The sequence below is a fragment of the Mesoplodon bidens genome (assembly GCF_964165515.1).
Source record: "Mesoplodon bidens genome assembly, chromosome: 18".
NCBI lineage: Eukaryota > Metazoa > Chordata > Mammalia > Artiodactyla > Ziphiidae > Mesoplodon > Mesoplodon bidens.
In genome coordinates this window covers 5,496,361-5,515,114 of record NC_138175.1, presented here as the reverse complement: position 1 = coordinate 5,515,114, position 18,754 = coordinate 5,496,361, and the positions used below count along the sequence as shown (strand labels likewise).

General features: G+C 49.2%; 1 protein-coding gene across 1 annotated transcript in view; it reads left to right on the top strand.

Moving 5' to 3' along the window:
* Positions 1-18,754, top strand: part of NECAB2 (N-terminal EF-hand calcium binding protein 2) — a gene marked incomplete at its 5' end in the record, with an annotated part of 40,683 nt that overhangs the window by 19,964 nt on the left and 1,965 nt on the right. The window contains 5 exons of the mRNA XM_081216997.1: positions 9,465-9,601; positions 12,372-12,490; positions 12,701-12,780; positions 15,880-15,933; positions 16,535-16,647. Of these exons, the coding sequence (XP_081073123.1) occupies positions 9,465-9,601; positions 12,372-12,490; positions 12,701-12,780; positions 15,880-15,933; positions 16,535-16,647 (503 nt within the window). The remainder of the gene's footprint in view (positions 1-9,464; positions 9,602-12,371; positions 12,491-12,700; positions 12,781-15,879; positions 15,934-16,534; positions 16,648-18,754) is intronic.

Here is an 18,754-nt window from a genome sequence, read left to right as displayed (position 1 = left end):
ATATTATTTTGTTTTTATAATTCTCCCATGGATACTTGGGAAGAAGATGTGGATCATACTTTCAGAGTATAAAATCTGGAAATAGCTATCCCTTCTTTGTTGTGAAATATATGTTGTTAAAAGACAACTTTGTAAAAAGGTAAAGTTGTCTCATATAAAGTATACACATGTGAAAGATTTTATTTAACTCCTTAATTTGAGAACCAGTAAGATGTTACACTGTCTCCAAGGAAAATTCAAAGAACATTTGCCATGTATATAGGCAACCAGGAATTCTGAGATGAATCTGTGAATAAATGCAAAATTGGTCACTGTCCACAGGACAGTAGTCAGTTGAATTCTGCCAGACAAAATTCATATGCATTTCTGTGGATGAGAATTATTTGCATTTTTGTCACGTTTTTACATGCTAGAGTTTTTTTTTTGTTTTTAAATTTTATTTATTTTTTGGCTGCATGGGGTCTTCATTGCTGCACGCAGCCTTTCTCTAGTTGCAGCGAGCAGGGGCTACTCCTCGTTGCAGTGGCTTCTCTTGTTGCAGAGCACGGGCTCTAGGTGCATGGGCTTCAGTAGTTGCAGTGCGTGGGCTCAGTCGTTGTGTCTCACGGGCTCTAAAGCACAGGCTCAGTAGCTGTGGCGCACAGGCTTAGTTGCTCCACAGCATGTGGGATCTTCCTGGACCAGGGCTTGAACCCGTGTCCCCTGCATTGGCAGGCGGATTCTTAACCACTGCACCACCAGGGAAGTCCTACATGCTAGAGTGTTAAAAGTAGCTCCCAAACAAGGAAAGACCTAGATAACCTAGAAGGGTGTATTAGACAAGGAACCAGTAATCTTTCTTGCCCATTTAAAAGACTTTCACATTTTCCCAGTAATGCCCTTTACAATAGACATTTATTATTTCTAATTTATCTGTCCTATGGGACACTGGTGAACTAATTTCTCACACTAAATTGTGTTTTGACATTTAATCTTTAAAATTCTAATATTTCCTTCCTGTTTATTTAGCCGTGCCATTTGACGCCTATAGACCTTGTTGTAATACTTTTGTTACCTAAATGGTACATATTCAATATTCAAAATTTAGGAAGTAGAGAAAAATATAAAGAAAAATTTCAAATCACTTCTAATTCCCACTATCTCTAACCACTGTTACCACTTTATTACCATTGAGCCTTTTTTTCTATGGGTATTTCTGTAATACACTTAAAATCATTCTGTATACAAAAATTTTCTGCCTTTTTTCACCTAACATTTTAACAAACACCTTTCCCATGTTAATAAAACTGTTTAAAAGTATCATTTTAAATATTCTTACTTAAATTTACATACTATTCCTCTGTTCTTGGGAATGTTAGATTATTTCCAGGTTTTTGCTATTATCAATTAACACTAACCTTGGGACATCAGTGATTGTCCACATTTTGCATTATTTCTTAATAGATTATCAAAAGTAGAGAATTACTGGGCAGTCTAAGGCTCTTGATATAAAGTAGAATTGCCTTATAAAGTGGTTATATTCATCTAACCCCACATAGCCGTACTTGTAGCAATATCCTGTCCCATTGCACAAAGATTTAATAATGCACGAAGATTTAATAATGTCATGTCCTTGTAATGCATTACACCTTCTGTCATTTATTCTTACCCTTTTAATCTTATGTAATACTTTCCCATTAAATTCTACCTTGATCGTGATATTGCAGCTTGTCCTAGTCATCCGATCAAATTTGGTAGCAGAATCTTTGCACAGGCTTTTCTTTGCAAACCCTTTGGCGCTCTTTTGCTTTATATATGCTTCCAGATGGACCTCGTTTAGTCAAATCTGGGACTGTGTCTTTACGTGGGGCAATTTAAGCTGATTTTCTTTATTGTTATGATCTGTCTGGCCCGACTGCTGCCATGATCTTATATGCTTCCCATTTTTTAACGATCCTTCTTCTTTTTTGACATTTTACCTTTTGGTAGTCTGCTTTGTTTATAGCATTGATTATGATTTCAAAGGTAAACAGTCTAGTTTTCATTTTACTAGGGACTTCTAAAACATACATTGTTAACACTCTTAATCCTGTTTTTATACCTGGCAAATAACACTTTCTATGCCCTCTTGTCAAATTAAAACAATTTTTGAGATGATTGGCTCTTTTTCCATACTTTGACACTCTTTATTCCCTTAGTCCAATGTGATTAAAATGTAACTATTAGTGATCAATGTTTTTACTTCCTAACCTCTGTAACCTTCATTTTCATTCGGGTGATCACCCTCACTTTTTTTCCACAACTTCGCTATTCAAGAATATTTTTCTGTGATTCAGCCCTAGAAGATTTGGGAGACATTCCTAGGCATTCTTTGCCGGAAAGGTGCTCATTTGATAAACTTTCAGAGATCTGCAGATTTCTGAAGGTCTCCCTGTTACCCTGCATGTGAATAACTTGTCCACATATTGCGGAATTCCCAGCTCTGACTCCTTCCCTCTGAAATCTGTGGAGCTGGCCTCTCAGCTGAGGCATCGGTGGTAGTGGAGGCCAGAACTGTACAAGCTGCCTTTTTACTCTTCTGAAAATTTTGTCTTTTTTTAATTCAACTGACCAGTTACACTTATTGATCCCTGACTGCACCCTGAGTCACTTATCTGGGTGCTTTTAACATACTCACTTGAGCTCGTTTTTCTGCTTGATGGCTTCTAGCAGCCTTTCTCTGTTCAGTTTTTGTTTTGTTTTGTTTTTATCTCGTTATGTCTTCCTGTTCTTTGGGGTCATTCGTTTGTCCAGAGCCCATCCATCACTGGATTGCATGTGAGTTCAGCTGTCTGCTAGGAAGGATAATTGATCACTGCAGTGCATTAGGCTGCCGGAACCTGGCATGCTTTCTGCCGTCGGCTCCTTCCCCGTCGGCGTGCCTGGTCTGACGGGTGGCGCAGGAGGTCCATCTCCACACCTCCCCGTCTGCATGCACCTCTCCTCTCGGCCCCTCTCCACCCACAGCCGTGTTCCCCTGCTCCCCGCCCTGGGCTTCATTTCTCAGTCTCTCTGTCTCTAGCCGTGGTTCCCTTGTGCAATTGTTGCTAATTAATTCCCAGTCAGAGTGATGGATGGTTTAGATTTTCTTTTCTTGAGAGCCCTTGCCTGGCCGGGGACTGGGCAGAATTCCACGGTGCCGGGGCAGGTGGCTCAGGAGGTAGGGTCTTGGTAGAGGAGGCCAGAGAGCAGCACAGGGCTTGAGGGACCAGCTTCCCAGCACAGTGTCATTTTGATCATTGTCATCCTGGAGTGACCTGGCTAAGCCAGAGCCTTCTCCCTCCCACTCAAGTCTTCTGAAGCCAAAAGAAACTCAACGGGATCCAGGAACCTTGAGCAGTGTCTCCGCTGCAGACTCTTTGACAAAAGGGGAAATGGTCTCACATCACAGAGCAAACTCCGTGGAAGACTCTCTTCATCTTATGCCCCAGAGTTCCTCTTCTTGTGGCCTCTAAGCAACCCCCCTTTCCCCCCAGACTTCCCTCTCGTCCCCTCCCTCTGGGGACTGAGTCTCAGGCACTTTCTTTTTTTTTTTTTTTTTTTGGCTGAACCATTTTAAGAGTTTATTGCAAATTTTAATTTTAGGCACTAATGAATAAGTTGGAGAAATATTTTCTGAAAAGAGTTTATTCCTGTAAATGGAGTAATCCAGTTAACATTTCTAAAGTCAACATTTTAATTCTAATCAGGTTTCTAATAACTACTATTTATCAGAAGAAAATGAGTTTTTCCTTACTCAACTTAAATTTTTGACATTTTGTCTCTTTTTTTTTAACATCTTTATTGGGATATAATTGCTTTACAATGGTGGGGACGAAGTGAGAGAGTGGCATGGACCATACATATACCACCAAATGTAAAATAGACGGCTAGTGGGAAGCAGCCGCACAGCACAGGGAGATGATTGACTTTGTTGTTTGTCTTTTTGTTGATACCTTGTAAAGAGTTGACTACTTTTGGTGAAAAGTGTATCTTTTAAAAAATCAATATTCTTGAGGTGTAATATATGTATGATAAACTGTACCCATTTCAAGTATATAATTTGATACATTTTGACAGATATATACACCTGAAAACCACACCACAAGCAAGATATGGAACTTTTCCATCACTTCCCAATATTTCCTCATGCCTCATTTTCAGTCCATTATTCCCTTTGCCCTGGGATCAGACAACCACTTATTTGTGGTTTTTGTCACTACAGATTAGTTTGCATTTCTAAGACTGTATATAAATATAATCATACTGTAAGTACTTTTTTGTGCCTGGCATCATAGTGATTCTGCGATCCACCCATGCAACTGAGAGTATTTCAGGCACTTTCTTTGGGGAGACAGTTTACTCTGGCTGCTTTGGATTCTCTCCTGTCACTCCTCAGAGAGGCAGCATGAAAGAATCCACCTTTTTATTGTTTATTTATCTAATTTTTTTTGCGGTACGCGGGCCTCTCACTGCTGTGGCCTCTCCCGTTGCAGAGCACAGGCTCCGGACGCAGAGGCTCAGTGGCCATGGCCCACGGGCCCAGCCGCTCCACGGCATGTGCGATCTTCCTGGACCGGGGCACGAACCTGCATCCCCTGCATAGGCAGGCGGACTCCCAACCACTGCGCCACCAGGGAAGCCCCCACCTTTTTATTTTTAAAGGCAAAGGTTTATTGTATATTTAGGGGACATACAGAACACTTAGGAGATGCAGAATTCCCTTAACGAGAGAGATGGGATCTCGCTGTGTTGCCCAGGCTGGGCTGCTGTGGTTATTCCCAGGCGCGATGCCACTACTGATCAGCACAGGTGGGTTTTGGGGGGGTTTTTTGTTTTGTTTTTTTATTGAAGTATAGTTGATTTACAGTGTTGTGTTAGTTGTTTCTGGTGTACAGCAAAGTGATTCAGGTATATGTATATATAGTCAGTTATATATATATATTCTTTTTCATATTCTTTTCCATTATGGTTTATCCCAGGAGATTGGATATAGTTCCCTGTGCTGTATAGTGGGACCTTGTTGTTTATCCATTCTATGTATAATAGTTTGCATCTGCTAACCCCAAACTCCCACTGCATCCCTGCCCCAACCCCCTCCCCCTTGGCAATCACAAGTCTGTTCTCTATGTCTGTTTGTTTCTGTTTCATAAATAAGATCATGTATGTCATATTATAGATTCCACATATAAGTGATATATGGTGGTATTTGTCTTTCTGACTTACTTCACTTAGTATGATACTCTCTAGATAATCTCTGCAAATGGCATTATTTCATTCTTTTTTGGTGGAGTAATATTCCATCGTATATATACATATACCACATCTTCTTTATCCATTCATCTGTCGATGGACATTTAGATTGTTTCCAGGTCTTAGCTATTGTAAACAGGGCTTCTATGAACATAAGGGTGCATGTGTCTTTTTGAATTATAGTTTTGTCCAGATATATGCCCAGGAGAAGGATTGCTGGATCATATGGTAGTTCTGTTTTTAGTTTTCTGAGGAACCTCCATACTGTTTTCCATAGTGGCTGAACCAACTTACGTTCCCACCAACAGAGGAGGAGGGTTCCCTTTTCTCCACACCCTCTCCAGCATTTGTTGTTTATAGACTGTTTAATGATGGCCATTCTGACCGGGGTGAGGTGGTACCTCATTGTAGTTCTGATTTGCATTTCCCTGATAGTTTTCGATGTTGAGCATCTTTTCATGTGCCTGTTGGTCATCTCTGTGTCTTCTCTGGAGAAATGTCTATTTGGGTCTTCTGCCCATTTTTCGATTGGGTTGTTTGGTTTTTTGTTACTGAGTTGTATGGGCTGTTTGTATATTTTGGAAATTAAGCCCTTGTTGGTCACATCATTTGCAAATGTTTTCTCCCAGTCTGTAGTGTCTTTTCTTTTCTTTTCTTTTCTTTTCTTCTTTTTATGGTTTCCTTTGCCGTGCAAAAGCTTATAAGTTTGATCAGGTCCCATTTGTTTACTTTTGCTTTTACTTCTATTGCCTTGAGAGACTGACCTAAGAAAACAGTGGTATGTTTTATGTCAGAGAATGTCTTGCCTATGTTCTCTTCCAGGAGTTTTATGGTGTCATGTCTTACGTTTAGGTCTTTAAGCCGTTTTAAGTTTATTCTTGTTTATGGTGTTAGGGTGTGTTCTAACGTCACTGATTTGCCTGCGGCTGTCCAGCTTTCCCAGTACCACTTGCTGAAGAGACTTTTTCCCCATTGTATATTCTTGCCTCCTTTGTCGAAGATTAATTGACCGCAGGTGTGTGAGCTTACTTAGCACAGTTTTGACCTGCTGCTTTTCTGACCTGGGCTGGTTCATGCCTCCACAGGCAACCTGGTGGTCCCCTGCTCTCGGGAGGTCACCACATTGATGCCGAACTTAGGGCCTCGTGCACTGCAGCCTGGAACTCTTGGGCTCAAGTGATCCTCCTGCCTCAGCCTCCCAGGAAGCTGGACTGCAGGCGTGTGACATCATGCTTGGCCCAAAGAATCCGCCTCGGAGGAGGAAGGAAGGAAGGAGGCTGTGAATTCTTCTTCCCTAATACTTTATCCCTGTCCACAACAACATCACGTCAAGAACACCATCACCATCTTCATAACCATCACCACCACCATCTTCATCACCATCATCCCCACCATCATTACCACCACCATCTTTACCATCATCACCACTATCACCATCAGCATCAGCATCCTCTTCATAACCATCACCACCACCATTACCACCATCTTCACCATCATCACCACCATCATTACCACCACCATCACCATCATCATCTAACCATCACCACCACCATCCTCCTCATCCTCATCATCTTCATAATCATCATCACTACCACCATCTTTTACATTTTTATTTATAATTATTTTTTATTTTTTTTATTGAAGTATAGTTGATTTACAATGTTGTGTTAATTTCTGCTGTACAGCAAAGTGACTCAGTTATACACATGTATATGTGCTTTTTTTTTTTTTCCATTATGGTTTATCCCAGGAGGTTGGATATAGTTCCCTGTTCTATACAGTAGGACCTTGTTGTTTATCCATTCTATATATACTAGTTTGCATCTGCTAATCCCAAACTCCCAATCCATTCCTCCCCCACTCCCCCTCCCCCTCCCCCTTGGCAACCACCAGTCTGTTCTCTATATCCATGAGTCTGTTTCTGTTTTGTAGGTACATTCATTTGTGCCATATTTTAGATGCCACATATAAGTGATATCATATGGTATTTGTCTTTCTCTTTCTGACTTACTTCATTTAGTATGGTAATCTCTAGTTGCATCCATGTTGCTGCAAATGGCATTATTTTGTGTTTTTTTTATGGCTGAGTAGTATTCCATTGTATATATATATACCACATCTTCTTTACCCATTCATCTGTCTATGGACATTTAGGTGGTTTCCATGTCTTGGCTATTGTGAATAGTGCTGCTATGAACGTAGGGGTGCATGTATCTTTTTGAATTATAGTTTTGTCTGGACATATGCCCAGGAGTAGGATTGCTGGATCATATGGCAACTCTGTTTTTAGTTTTTTGAGGAACCTCTATACTGTTTTCCATAGTGGCTGTACCAACTTACATTCCCACCGACAGTGTAGGAGGGTTCCCTTTTATGCACACCCTCTCCAGCATTTGTCATTTGTAGACTTTTTAATGATGGCCATTCTGATGGGTGTGAGGTGGTACCTCATTGTCGTTTTGATTTACATTTCTCTAATAGTTAGCAGTGTTGAGCATTTTTTCATGTGCCTTTTGGCTATTATATGTCTTTTTTGGAGAAATGTCTACTTAGATCCTCTGCCCATTTTTGGATTGGGTTGTTTGTTTTTTTGTTATTGAGTTGTGTGTGCTGTTTGTATATTTTGGAAATTATGCCCTTGTCGGTCTCATCATTTGCAAATATTTTCTCCCATTCTGTAGGTTGTCTTTTCGTGTTTTTTTTTTATGGTTTCCTTTGTTGTGCAAAAGCTTGTAAGTTTGATTAGGTCCCATTTGTTTATTCTTGTTTTTATTTCTGTTGCTTTGGGAGACTGACCTAAGAAAACATTGATACAGTTTATGTCAGAGAATGTTTTGCCTATGTTCTCTTCTAGGAGTTTTATGGTGTCATGTCTTATGTTTAAGTCTTTAAGCCATTTTGAGCTTATTTTTGTGCATGGTGTGAGCGTGTGTTCTAATTTCATTGATTTACCTGTGGCTGTCCAGTTTTCCTAGCACCACTTGCTGAAGAGACTGTCTTTTTCCCATTTTATATTCCTGCCTCCTTTGTCAAAGATTAATTGACCATAGGTGTGTGGGTTTATTTCTGGTCTGTCTATTCTGTTTCATTGATCTGTGTGTCTGTTTTTGTACCAGTACCACATGGTTTTGATTACTGTAGCTTTGTGGTATTGTATGAAGTCTGGGAGAGTTATGCCTCCTGCTTTCTTTCTTTCCCCCCCCCTCAGGATTGCTTTGGCAATTCTGGGTCTTTTATGGTTCCATATAACTTTTTGGATTATCCTAGTTCTGTGGAAAATGTCATGGGTAATTTGATAGGGATCACATTAAATCTGTAGATTGCTTTGGGTAGTTTTGTGATTTTTAACAATATTCTTCCAATCTAAGAACATGGGATATCTTTCCATTTCCTTGAATCCTCTTTAATTTCCTGTATTAATGTTTTATAGTTCTCAGCATATAAGTCTTCCAGCTCCTTGGTCAGGTTTATTCCTAGGTTGTTGTTGTTGGGTTTTTTTTGGTGCGATTTTAAAAGGTATTGTTTTTTTGCATTCCCTTTCTGATGTTTGTTAGTGTAAAGAAATGCAACTGATTTCCGAATGTTAATCTTGTATCCTGCTACTTTACTGAATTCATTTATTAGATCTAGTAGTTTTTCTGTGGAGTCCTTAGCATTTTCTATTTATCGTATCATGTCATCTGCATATAGTGACAGCTTTACCTCTTCCCTTCCAATTTGGATACCTTTTATTTCTTTTTCTTGTCTGATTGCTGGGGCTACGACTTCCAATACTATGTTGAACAGAAGTGACCCACCACCATCTTTCTCATCATCATCACCATCATCATCATCATCACCATCACCATCATCACCATCATCACCATCATCATCATCATCATAGCAGCTACTGTATACTGAGTATTTGCTATGTGACAGGCACAGTGCTGAGCATTTTATATAATTTTTTCATTCAATCCTTACTACAATGTTATGAGATAGATACTACAGTGATTTCTGTTGTGGTGTGGAGGTCACAGTACTAGTAATTGGTGAAGCCGGGGCTCAAACCTTGGTCTCTTGAGTCCATACCCCTCCCTTCATGCTGGAGCCCTGTGATAACCCCCATCCCAGTGCAGAGACACTGACCCTAGGTGTCCCCCCACCACTGTACCAGATCTTCACCCACGATCCCTCCCCAACTCTTTTCCCCTCTGTGCCCCTTCCCACCACAGGTGTATGAGGGTGGGAGCAATGTGGACCAGTTTGTGACACGCTTCCTCCTGAAGGAGACGGCCAATCAGATCCAGTCCCTGCTGAGCTCGGTGGAGAGTGCGGTGGAGGCCATTGAAGAGCAGACCATCCAGATCCGGTGCGTTGATGGGACCTTGTGGGGGCCTGTGGGCGTGGGCCGTGTGTGTGCTGACCTGCTGCTTGGTGGGGACGTTCGTGTGCTTGGGGGCTGGGTGACCTTGGGCAAGCTGCTCTTCCTCTCTCTGTCTCCACTTCCCCAGCTCTTTTTTTTTTTTTTTTTTTTGCGGTACGCGGGCCTCTCAGTGTTGTGGCCTCTCCCGTTGCGGAGCACAGGCTCTGGACGCGCAGACTCAGCGGCCATGGCTCACGGGCCCAGCTGCTCCACGGCATGTGGGATCTTCCTGGACCAGGGCACAAACCCGTGTCCCCTGCATCAGCAGGCGGACTCTCAACTACTGCGCCACCAGGGAACCCCCCCCACCAGCTCTTTAAGTGGGGACGATTATATACCTGCCTCCTCACAGAGTTATGACTAGTTCCTAGACTCTGACCAATTTGGCCACATTTCCATATTGCTCACATTATTGTTTAGCTAAAACTATTCTATTGTTTGACTTATTTTTTAAAACCTGGGAGTAAATTTAAGAAATTCTGTGGCTATTACCATCATTCGAAAACAAGTTATCACATGCTGTGAGTGAAGAAATTGTAAAAATAAGCGCTGTTGGTGCCCGCAGTCAGCTTGGACCCTGAGGCCTGCTCCCTCTTTGTTCAAAAAGAGAGGCTGTGAGATCATAGATGGGCCTTGAAAACAGGAGCATCAAAGCATGACCTCAGAAAGATCAAAAGAGCCGTGAAATGGAGTGGTTTTCTCCCAGTGTTAGTTAGTGTTATTTAAGGCCTTGTTTGTGGGTCCTTGAAGCCGTGGAAAAGTACCTGGGGTCCCCCCTCTTTGCAGGGGGACACTGTTGGGGCGGTGAGATGGGGGTCCGGAGAGTAGCAGTCTCCTTCCGGCCTGGCAGGGCCAGCCCCTGGGGGCCACGAGCCCTCCCATTTGCTGTCCCAAGTTCCGGCCAACTCCTCTGTGCCTGTTCTTTCATGAAGAGCTGATGTGCCCAGGGCAAAGGGGAAATAAAGAAATAGAAACAGGCAGGGGCAGCTGCCAGATGCCCAAGCAATACTGAGCCTTGAGCCTCTGCCGCGGTTTCCCAGGCAGAGACCCGGCACAGCAGGATGTTGGTTGCTGGGCCTGGGGGTTTGTATGTGTTTTTTTGGTTGGTGGGGGGCTTGTCCCAGTCAGATATGACTGCAAAGGCTGCTCAGTGATGCCGTTCGCAAAATGCCTTTGCTCTGAGCACCTGCAGCCCGGTCACCTAGGATATGCACAATGCAGATTCCTGGGCTCCAGCCGTGCCCGCTGGATTAGGGTCCCTGGGAGCTGAGCCCAAGACTCTGCATAGCTAATCAGTCTTGTGATTCTGAAGGTTCCCAAGGTTAACAGCCTCAGCTCTGGAAGTTGTCACATAGATTTTCTTCTTTTTTTTTTTATCACTATCTTGATTTTAAAACCTGCGGTTTCTATCCTGCTGCAGAACAGATAGGACCGCTGCATGATTTTCAGAGCCGATTTCCTGCGCTTTGCCAGTTCCGTCATGTGTCAGCTGTTACACCTGCCCGCCCCCTTTTTGGAAGCTTACTTTGGGATGTTGTTGGCAGGGGTGGCACGTCGCGATGCAGAGACACATCTGCTTCACCGGCACTGCCACCTCTAACTGCCCAAATCTCAGCTGTTTCGGCTCTCAGCTGCAGGTCCCCTGAGCATCCCCTTTCCCAGGCCTGGGGACGTCGTGACCCAGGCACGAGCCACTGGTTCAGACCCTGCCGCCCTTGGGGGACTCCCACTGTTCCCACTCGTGGTCTGAGTTTGTTGAGGCTCCACGATTGACACCTCAAGGACTCTGCCAGCCTTTCTCCTCCCTTGTGGGGGGTGGGGTTGGCCCCTCTGCACAGGGAGAGGCTGCTGGGCTTTCAGGCTCACAGGAGGCAAATTTCAGAACATTACCAAGGCAGCCCTGGGGACCAGGCGTGTCGGCCATGCACACAGGAGTGTGTGTGTGGGGGGGATATGTGTGTCTGGGTGTATTTTTATGTCTGGTGAGTTGCACACAGGAGTGTGGGGGGGGGGATATGTGTGTCTGGGTGTATTTTTATGTCTGGTGAGTTTTCCAGCATCTTTGCACGTGGGGGTTTGGGCATTTGTTGAGTCGCTACTACGTGCCAGGCACAGTGTTTGGTGGGCTGTGTGTGCGTCAGGGATGCAGGGTGCTGTGCGTGTGTGTGCACATCAGTAGTGTGCATGGCGGGTGGTGTCATGACGGGATGGGGCCGGGCTGAGGTCAGGATCCCGGATCTTTGTCCTGTCAGATGCCCGCTCTCGACTGTGTCTTAGGGCTTCCTTGTTTGGACAGGGGGCTTGTTAGCCAACCCAGGCCCCCACCCAGAGGGCAGTGAACGCTGAATCGGCTCCCAGCAAGGCCGGCAGGGCCAGGGAGAGGGGCAGCTGTGGGCTGCAGGGAGGCTGGAGGCCTGGCCCAGCCTCGCCCAGCCCTGGAACTAAACCTCCCGGGAACAGGGTCTGGGTTCTTGGAAAGGATCTGAGTTCAGATCCCAACCCGGCCCCGCTCGCAGCATGGCCTTGGCCGGTGGGCCTGGTGTCCCCCTCTGTGAAACAAAGGCCACGATGTTCACGTCACAGGGATGGGGCTCCACGGAGTGAGCTCTGTGCACGTTTCAGCCCCCAGTTGGTGCTTAACGTTTGTCGAAGCTGCCACAAGCGGCCAGGGCCTTGCAGCCCCCCTCACAGTGTGTGCTTCCCCACTCCTGTGCAGACAGGACCCCGGCAAACCCAGCCACAGCGTGGTGGAGACCTGGTCTGGGAGCTCCGCTCCCCTCTACGCCCACAACCACAAGCTCACGGCCGTGGAGCAAGGGAGTGGCTTCCCGCTTGGTGAGAGAGCAGTGGCCCAGAGTGGGGGGCACTGGCTGGGGGGTCCTGGGCGGAATCCTGAGAGTGGTCCACCTGGGGCCTGGGCCTCCCATGGGGACCGAGCCTGGGAGGGCTGGGGGCAGGTCTCAGCCCCGGGGCAGGGCCGGGAGCTCCCCTCCACCTTAGGCCTGGCCCCGCCCCCCCATCAGCATCTCTGTTCCTCTTTCCCAGTCACCTCAGACTCCAAGGAGGGGGGCCTGGAAGCCCAGGTCAGCAGGTTGGCGGGGCTGATAGGACGGCTGGAGAGCAAGGTGAGCCCGCTGAGCCGTCCCTCTGTCCCTGCATCCACTGTCCGCCCTCCCAGCCCCCCAGGGAGTGCAGAGTGAGAGGCCAGAGCTCGAGACGGAAGTCAGGAAGCCTTGGAAAGGACGTTCCCCGGGTGGAGTGCGGGCTAAGGGTAGACGCCGGGGCCATGTCCGTCGTATAGGACCCGAGGAGAGGAGCAGCTGTGGAGGGTGGGCGGGCAGCCAGGAGGGGCGTCTCAAGAAGCAGAAAGTAGTCGGCAGGGTCACGGGCAGCAAGGGGACGGAGCTTCAAGGAGGCGTTAAGGCGGCGGCGTGGTCTGGGCAGGTGGTAGCCTAGACCCAGCAAGGGGTGGCTGAGGGATGGTGACGTCCCAGGAGAGATCAGAATGACCGGCAGCATGAAGTCTTTTCAATGTGACGTGACACGTCCACAAGTGACGGAAAGTGGCACAGCCTTTATGGAATCGCGTTTTCGGAGAACATTTCACGGCTCGGTAAGCCCTCAGGATACGATTGTGTTAGCTTTGCAGGGCTGCCAGAGCTGGGGCTTAAACCCCCGCATTTATTCTCTCACAGATCAAGGCTAGAAGTCTGAAGTCAGGACGTAGGCAGGGCTGGTTTCTTCCGAAGCCTCTCTCGTTGGCGTGTAGACGACCATGTGTGTGTCTGTGTCTGTGTGTGTCTGTGTCCTGACTCTTCTTATAAGGACACCAGTCATATTGGATTAGAGCCCACCCATGTGACCTTATTCTAACTTAATCACCTATTCAAAGGTCCGGTCTCCAAATATAGTCACGTTTTGCGGTACTGGGGATTGGGACTTCAACGTACGAATTTTGGGGGAACACAATTCATCCCTTAACGGTGACCATTCGTTGGTAGAAAGAAAATAATTTGCCTTAAGGTTTACCAACAGGCTCCAGTATCAGACTGCCTGTATTTGAATCCTGGCTATACCACTTAACAGCTGTGTGACCTTGGGCCGGTGACTTACCCTCTCTGAGCCTCAGAGTCCTCCTCTAACCACAGAGAAAATAATCAGAATGGCACCTCTCACAGGGTCATTGTGAGGATTAAATAAAATGATGTCTTAATGGCTTAGCACAGAGCCTGCTGCATAGTTAGCATTTAATATTAGCAATGTTATTTAGCAGTTATTGTTAGACATTCTGATGCCAGAACCTATACATAGACCATACCTGTATATCAGCATAAACCAAGATAGCAGGCATCTCCAGGCTGTAGGGTTGCAGTGGCAAGTTTACATTTTTCCTACTTCTCTGAATTTTTTTATATCTTTTGCAAAAGGGCAAAAGAAAAATAGTGCTTTGATGGGTTCGTGGGTTAGTTCTGAGGGATTCGAGAGGGCAGTGGGTGGGGCTCCCCAGGAGGAGGAGAGGCCGAGACTTGGAGAGAAGTCCGAGGGAGGAGGCGGCCATCCCCCCTGCAGGTCTGAGGCCGAGGTGGGATCTCCCCCCCACCCCCTGCCACCCCGCTAAAGCCGGCTTCTGGGTGGGAGCGGTGGGAAAGGCTCGGCGGGGACCTTGAGGCCCGGTTGTCATAACAACTCTGCGGGCGCCCCCAGGGGGAGGCTCTTTGAAGCTTATTTTTAGTGCCCCAGTCGCCTTAACAACCGGCTGGCTGGAAACCAAGGAGCACCTGGGAGTCCTGGAGATGGGGCGGGGCCCTCTTCCCGACCTCTGATTGGCCCGAGCTGGGCCCCGCCCTCCAAGGGCCAACCTGAGCGCTCCTAGCTGTGCCTGGGCTCCTGGAACGCTGGGACGTCGAGGCAGGAAGACGGGGCGGGGGGCAAAGACGTGGGTGCCGCCGCCCCTCCCCCACCCTCCCCTCATCTTTACCTCATCCTCACCCTCACTGCCGCGGCGCCCAGCTGGCCAGGAGAAACCTAGGGAACCAGTTGCAGCCCCTGATCTCCAGGAGCCCAACTACACGGTTTTAAAACCATGGGAAGAGACTTGCCCTGCCAGGCAGACCTTGGCCACCTACAAACGCCTACATGCACACCCTATGTCCCCGGAAAGTCAGTACCGTCTCTGGGACCGGCTGTGTAATTTATGGGGCCCTTTGTTCCAACATTATTAAGAATGTCCAGGTGGTGACTGCATGGGTCATGGCCCTGCACATCGGCCGCTCTGTTTTCCTTAGCAGCCAGCTGATGCGCCTCACTCAGTCAAAATGCTCGTGTAGAGGAGAAAGACCTGGGTGCGGGATTGCGCCAGGGACACGGGCTGTCCTCGTGGAGGATGGACAGGGATGGGCACAGAGGTGGCCTTTATTGGGGTGCCCAAGTTAAAGGAAGAAGGATCCTGGTTCTGTGGATCAGGAGAGAGGCCCGGCCTCAAACTCAGACTCTGACCCTGGACCAGCTTCTGTGGCCTCTGGGTTCTCTGCTGTGCAGTAATGGTGCTGGGCACCATTACAGACACAAGCATGTGGTCAGGAGCGGAGTGCACGGGCTTCCTACTTTCCTAGAGCTCACAGTAGGGTAGCCACGACCTCGGGGAGTCTGGCAAGTTACATAAGATTTGGTATAGAGGGTAAAATTTAGCCCCCAGGGTCGGTGGAAAGCCAGCGAGCACAGACCACCTCATTCAGGCCGTTATATTCATGAGGTGCCAGGGGCTGTGACTGGGGTCGACGTGTATAAGTTGTCGGGGAACCTGTTGCCAGCAAGGCTGTCGGCGGAAGTTGTGACAAAACCCCAGCGTCCTGGGTTCAGCACAGTGGAGCCTCCTTTGTGTTCTCTGCAACTGGCGTGCTTGGCCTCTGTGGCTCCAGTGCCCCCTAGATGCTACGGCCAGAAGGGATCTGTGCCACTTCCTGTGGTTGGCCTTCCAGCCTGGCTTCCCAGCTCCTTTCTTGAGCCAGCACTGTGCCTGGAGGGTGGGCTGAGCCCTTCCCAGAGAGGCCTGGCCCTGGGAGCTCCCACCTGCTCGGGGACTCCAGAGCCTCTGGAACCATGGGGTGGAGGGGCTGGAGCTCTTCTGTGGCCCTGGGTGCTCAGGTGTCACTGTGGTGGTCCCGGGAGCCTCCCTAGCAGAGGTGGCTCTGTCTCTGGCATCTCTTCATGCTTTGTTGTTGCAGACCCTTTGGTTTGACCTCCAGCAGCATCTCTCGGATGAAGAAGGCACCAACATGGTGAGGACCCCTCGCCTGTGGCCCCATCCCTGCCTGAGCCAGGCCTCAAGATGCAGGGGGCTCAGTGCCCCTGACACCTCTACCCTGGGACCACCACAAGGGGAGATGTAGCCCCAGCACTTGGCCACCCTACCCTCCCATGAGCATTCTTAGAGGCTCCACCCTCCCCTCCCATGAGCATTCTTAGAGCCTCCAGGGCTGTGATCAGTTGGGCCTGGAGCAACGTAATGAGCAGGACAGCGATGTCAAAATGCTGATTCAATCAGAAACAGTTTTGCTGGTCACTCATTTTGTTGTGTCCTGGACCCGAAGCCTTGCAGGCAGCTCCCAGTCTCTCTCGAGCCTCTTTAAATGTCCCTGTCTGTTTTTTCAGCACTTGTGGGACTACTTCCTGCATTTGGCTTCTTAAGCTTAGCTCATTTTTCGCCAGTTTCCACGTGTAAGAATGAAAAGTGTGTGGGGGGTTGGGGGAGTGGGTCGGTTTTATTCTGAAGAAGTTGTCCTGTCCTGGGGAGGCGGGCTCCTGGGCTGGGCGGGGTCCCGGGGGAAGCGGGCTGCTAGGGAGCCTGCAGGGTGGCTCACTGGTCCTTTGGCCCCGGAGCATCTGCAGCTGGTCCGGCAGGAGATGGCCGTGTGTCCTGAGCAGCTGGCCGAGTTCCTGGACTCCCTGCGTCAGTACCTGAGGGGCACCGCCGGAGCCAGGAACTGCTTCCAGTAAGTAAGCTGCGGGGCAGGGTGGTGGCCGGGAGCTCTGCCTGGGGTGGAGGCACAGGGCAGGACCGGCCTCACCCCTAAGAACACACCAGACCCCAGGGAAGCCCCCTAGCGGGGTGGTTACAAGAGCTGGGTTCAGGTCCTAGCTCGGGCTCTTCCTTGCTGCGCAAACGTGCCAAGTGACTTCATCTCGCGGACCTCAGCTTACTCATCTGTAAAGTGGGACCAGTGACCAGACCCGCTTGCTGGTGGGGTTGGAGGCGTCAGTGGAATAATGGCAGTGGAGGGTACCAGCCAGTGCCTGGCACCCAGCGCCCGCTCAGCGTTAGCTGCCACGGTTGCTGCTGTGGCTGCCCCTCGGGGGCCTCACCCTCTGGTCCCTGCTGCCAAGGCCTGCATCCTTGCTGGGGGTGGTCCCAGAGGGCTGTTGGCACAAGTTGCTGGGCTGTCTCCCGTCTGTGGCCCACCCGTCGGTGCCCAGCGAACAGTAGCTGTAGGCTCCGTGACTGTTCCCTGCCTCGAGTCTCTCCCTCCCCGGTTGTTTTTTTCCTACCTCAAGAGCACATGTGCCTCCTCCTGCTTCCCGGTAAAGCAGGTGGGCCAGGCCTGGGGGTACAGCGTGACTCAGGCTGCACGTTAATTCCAGGTGGGGGGAGAGGGCAGGTGAAGAAAGATGATTCTGGTTGGCGGTGGGTGCTGTGCAGGCCAGCGAACGGCGGGCTTTGGGGAGGGGCTGCATGTGTGCTGAGGCTGAGTGAGGAGCAGCGCCCCCCACCCACCGCAGAATCTGAGGCCCGGCACAGGCTGGTGTGGCTCGACAGAGTGACCCAGGGGTGGGTGGGTCAGAGGGCCAGGGAGGCAGGCAGGCCCTGCTCGTTCCGGGGCCCAGGGACCATGGGGGAGAGATGCTTAGGCAGGAGGGAGACTCGGTCTTGCCTCTCTCGTGTAAGAAGGGCTGGCAACAGGCATGCAGCTGGCGGCCAGGGAAAGGCCCTGCAGTCACCCGGAGAGGGCACTGGCCTTGGCACGATGTGGGCAGAGCTGGGGTCTGTTTTGGAGTGGGGCTGACTGGACTTGACCATGGCTGGGATGGAGTGGGGGGCTGTAGAAAGAGAAGGCCACGCGGAGTCTGAGATTCTTCAGCTTCAAGAATTTGATGGAGGACGGGGCCGCAGGCTGAGCTGGAGAAGCCGCGGAAGGTCAGGCGCGTGGGTGCGGGGAGTCGCACAGGCCTTTGGGGCCATGTTAAATTCCAGATGCCATTCGAGGTGCCGATGTACCAGTGGGGAGATCCGGGGAGTGGTGGGCATGCAGGTGTCACCCGGAGCCACGGGAGCTGTGTGCTCATCATGGGAGACAGCGTGGAAGAAGGGGGCCCGGGGCTGGGAAGGGCCGGGAGGAGGCAGCCCGCAGTAGGCATCCTCTCTGCAGCCCCAAACCTGGAATTGCCTGTGATAATGCAGCAGACGCCACCGGCACGGGATTCTCCTGTCTGAGGGATGCTTGGGGTTCTGTGCTCCTGAGCGTGTGGGAAAAGGGGAAGAAACCGGGAGGGTGGCCGAGAGGCCTGATGGGGTGGTATCGTGACCGAGAGGCCGGGCCTCCCTCTCCCTGGGTGGGCCTCCCTCTCCCGGGGTCGGCCACATTCTTAGAGGCACCCCCCCGCCTTGCTCCATCCATGCCCCAGCCTGGGTCTCTGTCTTATTTGAAATGGGGTGAGTACCCTGGTGCTCACACAGGGACGGCAGCTCAGGGACTTGGGCCACGTCGGATTCCTTTTAAGGATTAAATGAAAGAATGATTATGAAGGACAGCGTGGCAGGGGGAAGATGCTTTTAGTTTTAAAGGTAGGTTTTTCAATGACTAGAAAGCCTTTTTCAAAAAGTCGTTTCACTGTCATTCATTCAACAGCCATGCTGGCCCCTGTGCAGGGCCAGGCCGTGCTCTAGATCATACAGAGGTGCACGGAGCTGCTCAGACTAGGTGGCTGGTCCTGGAGGGTTCGGGGGGCCTGATCAGAAAGGGAGCGTGATACTGAGAACAGCGGTGACAGGCTGTCTTCCGGGCCGGCCACCACCCCCGGGCTGCCTTCTGGGCCTGTCACCAC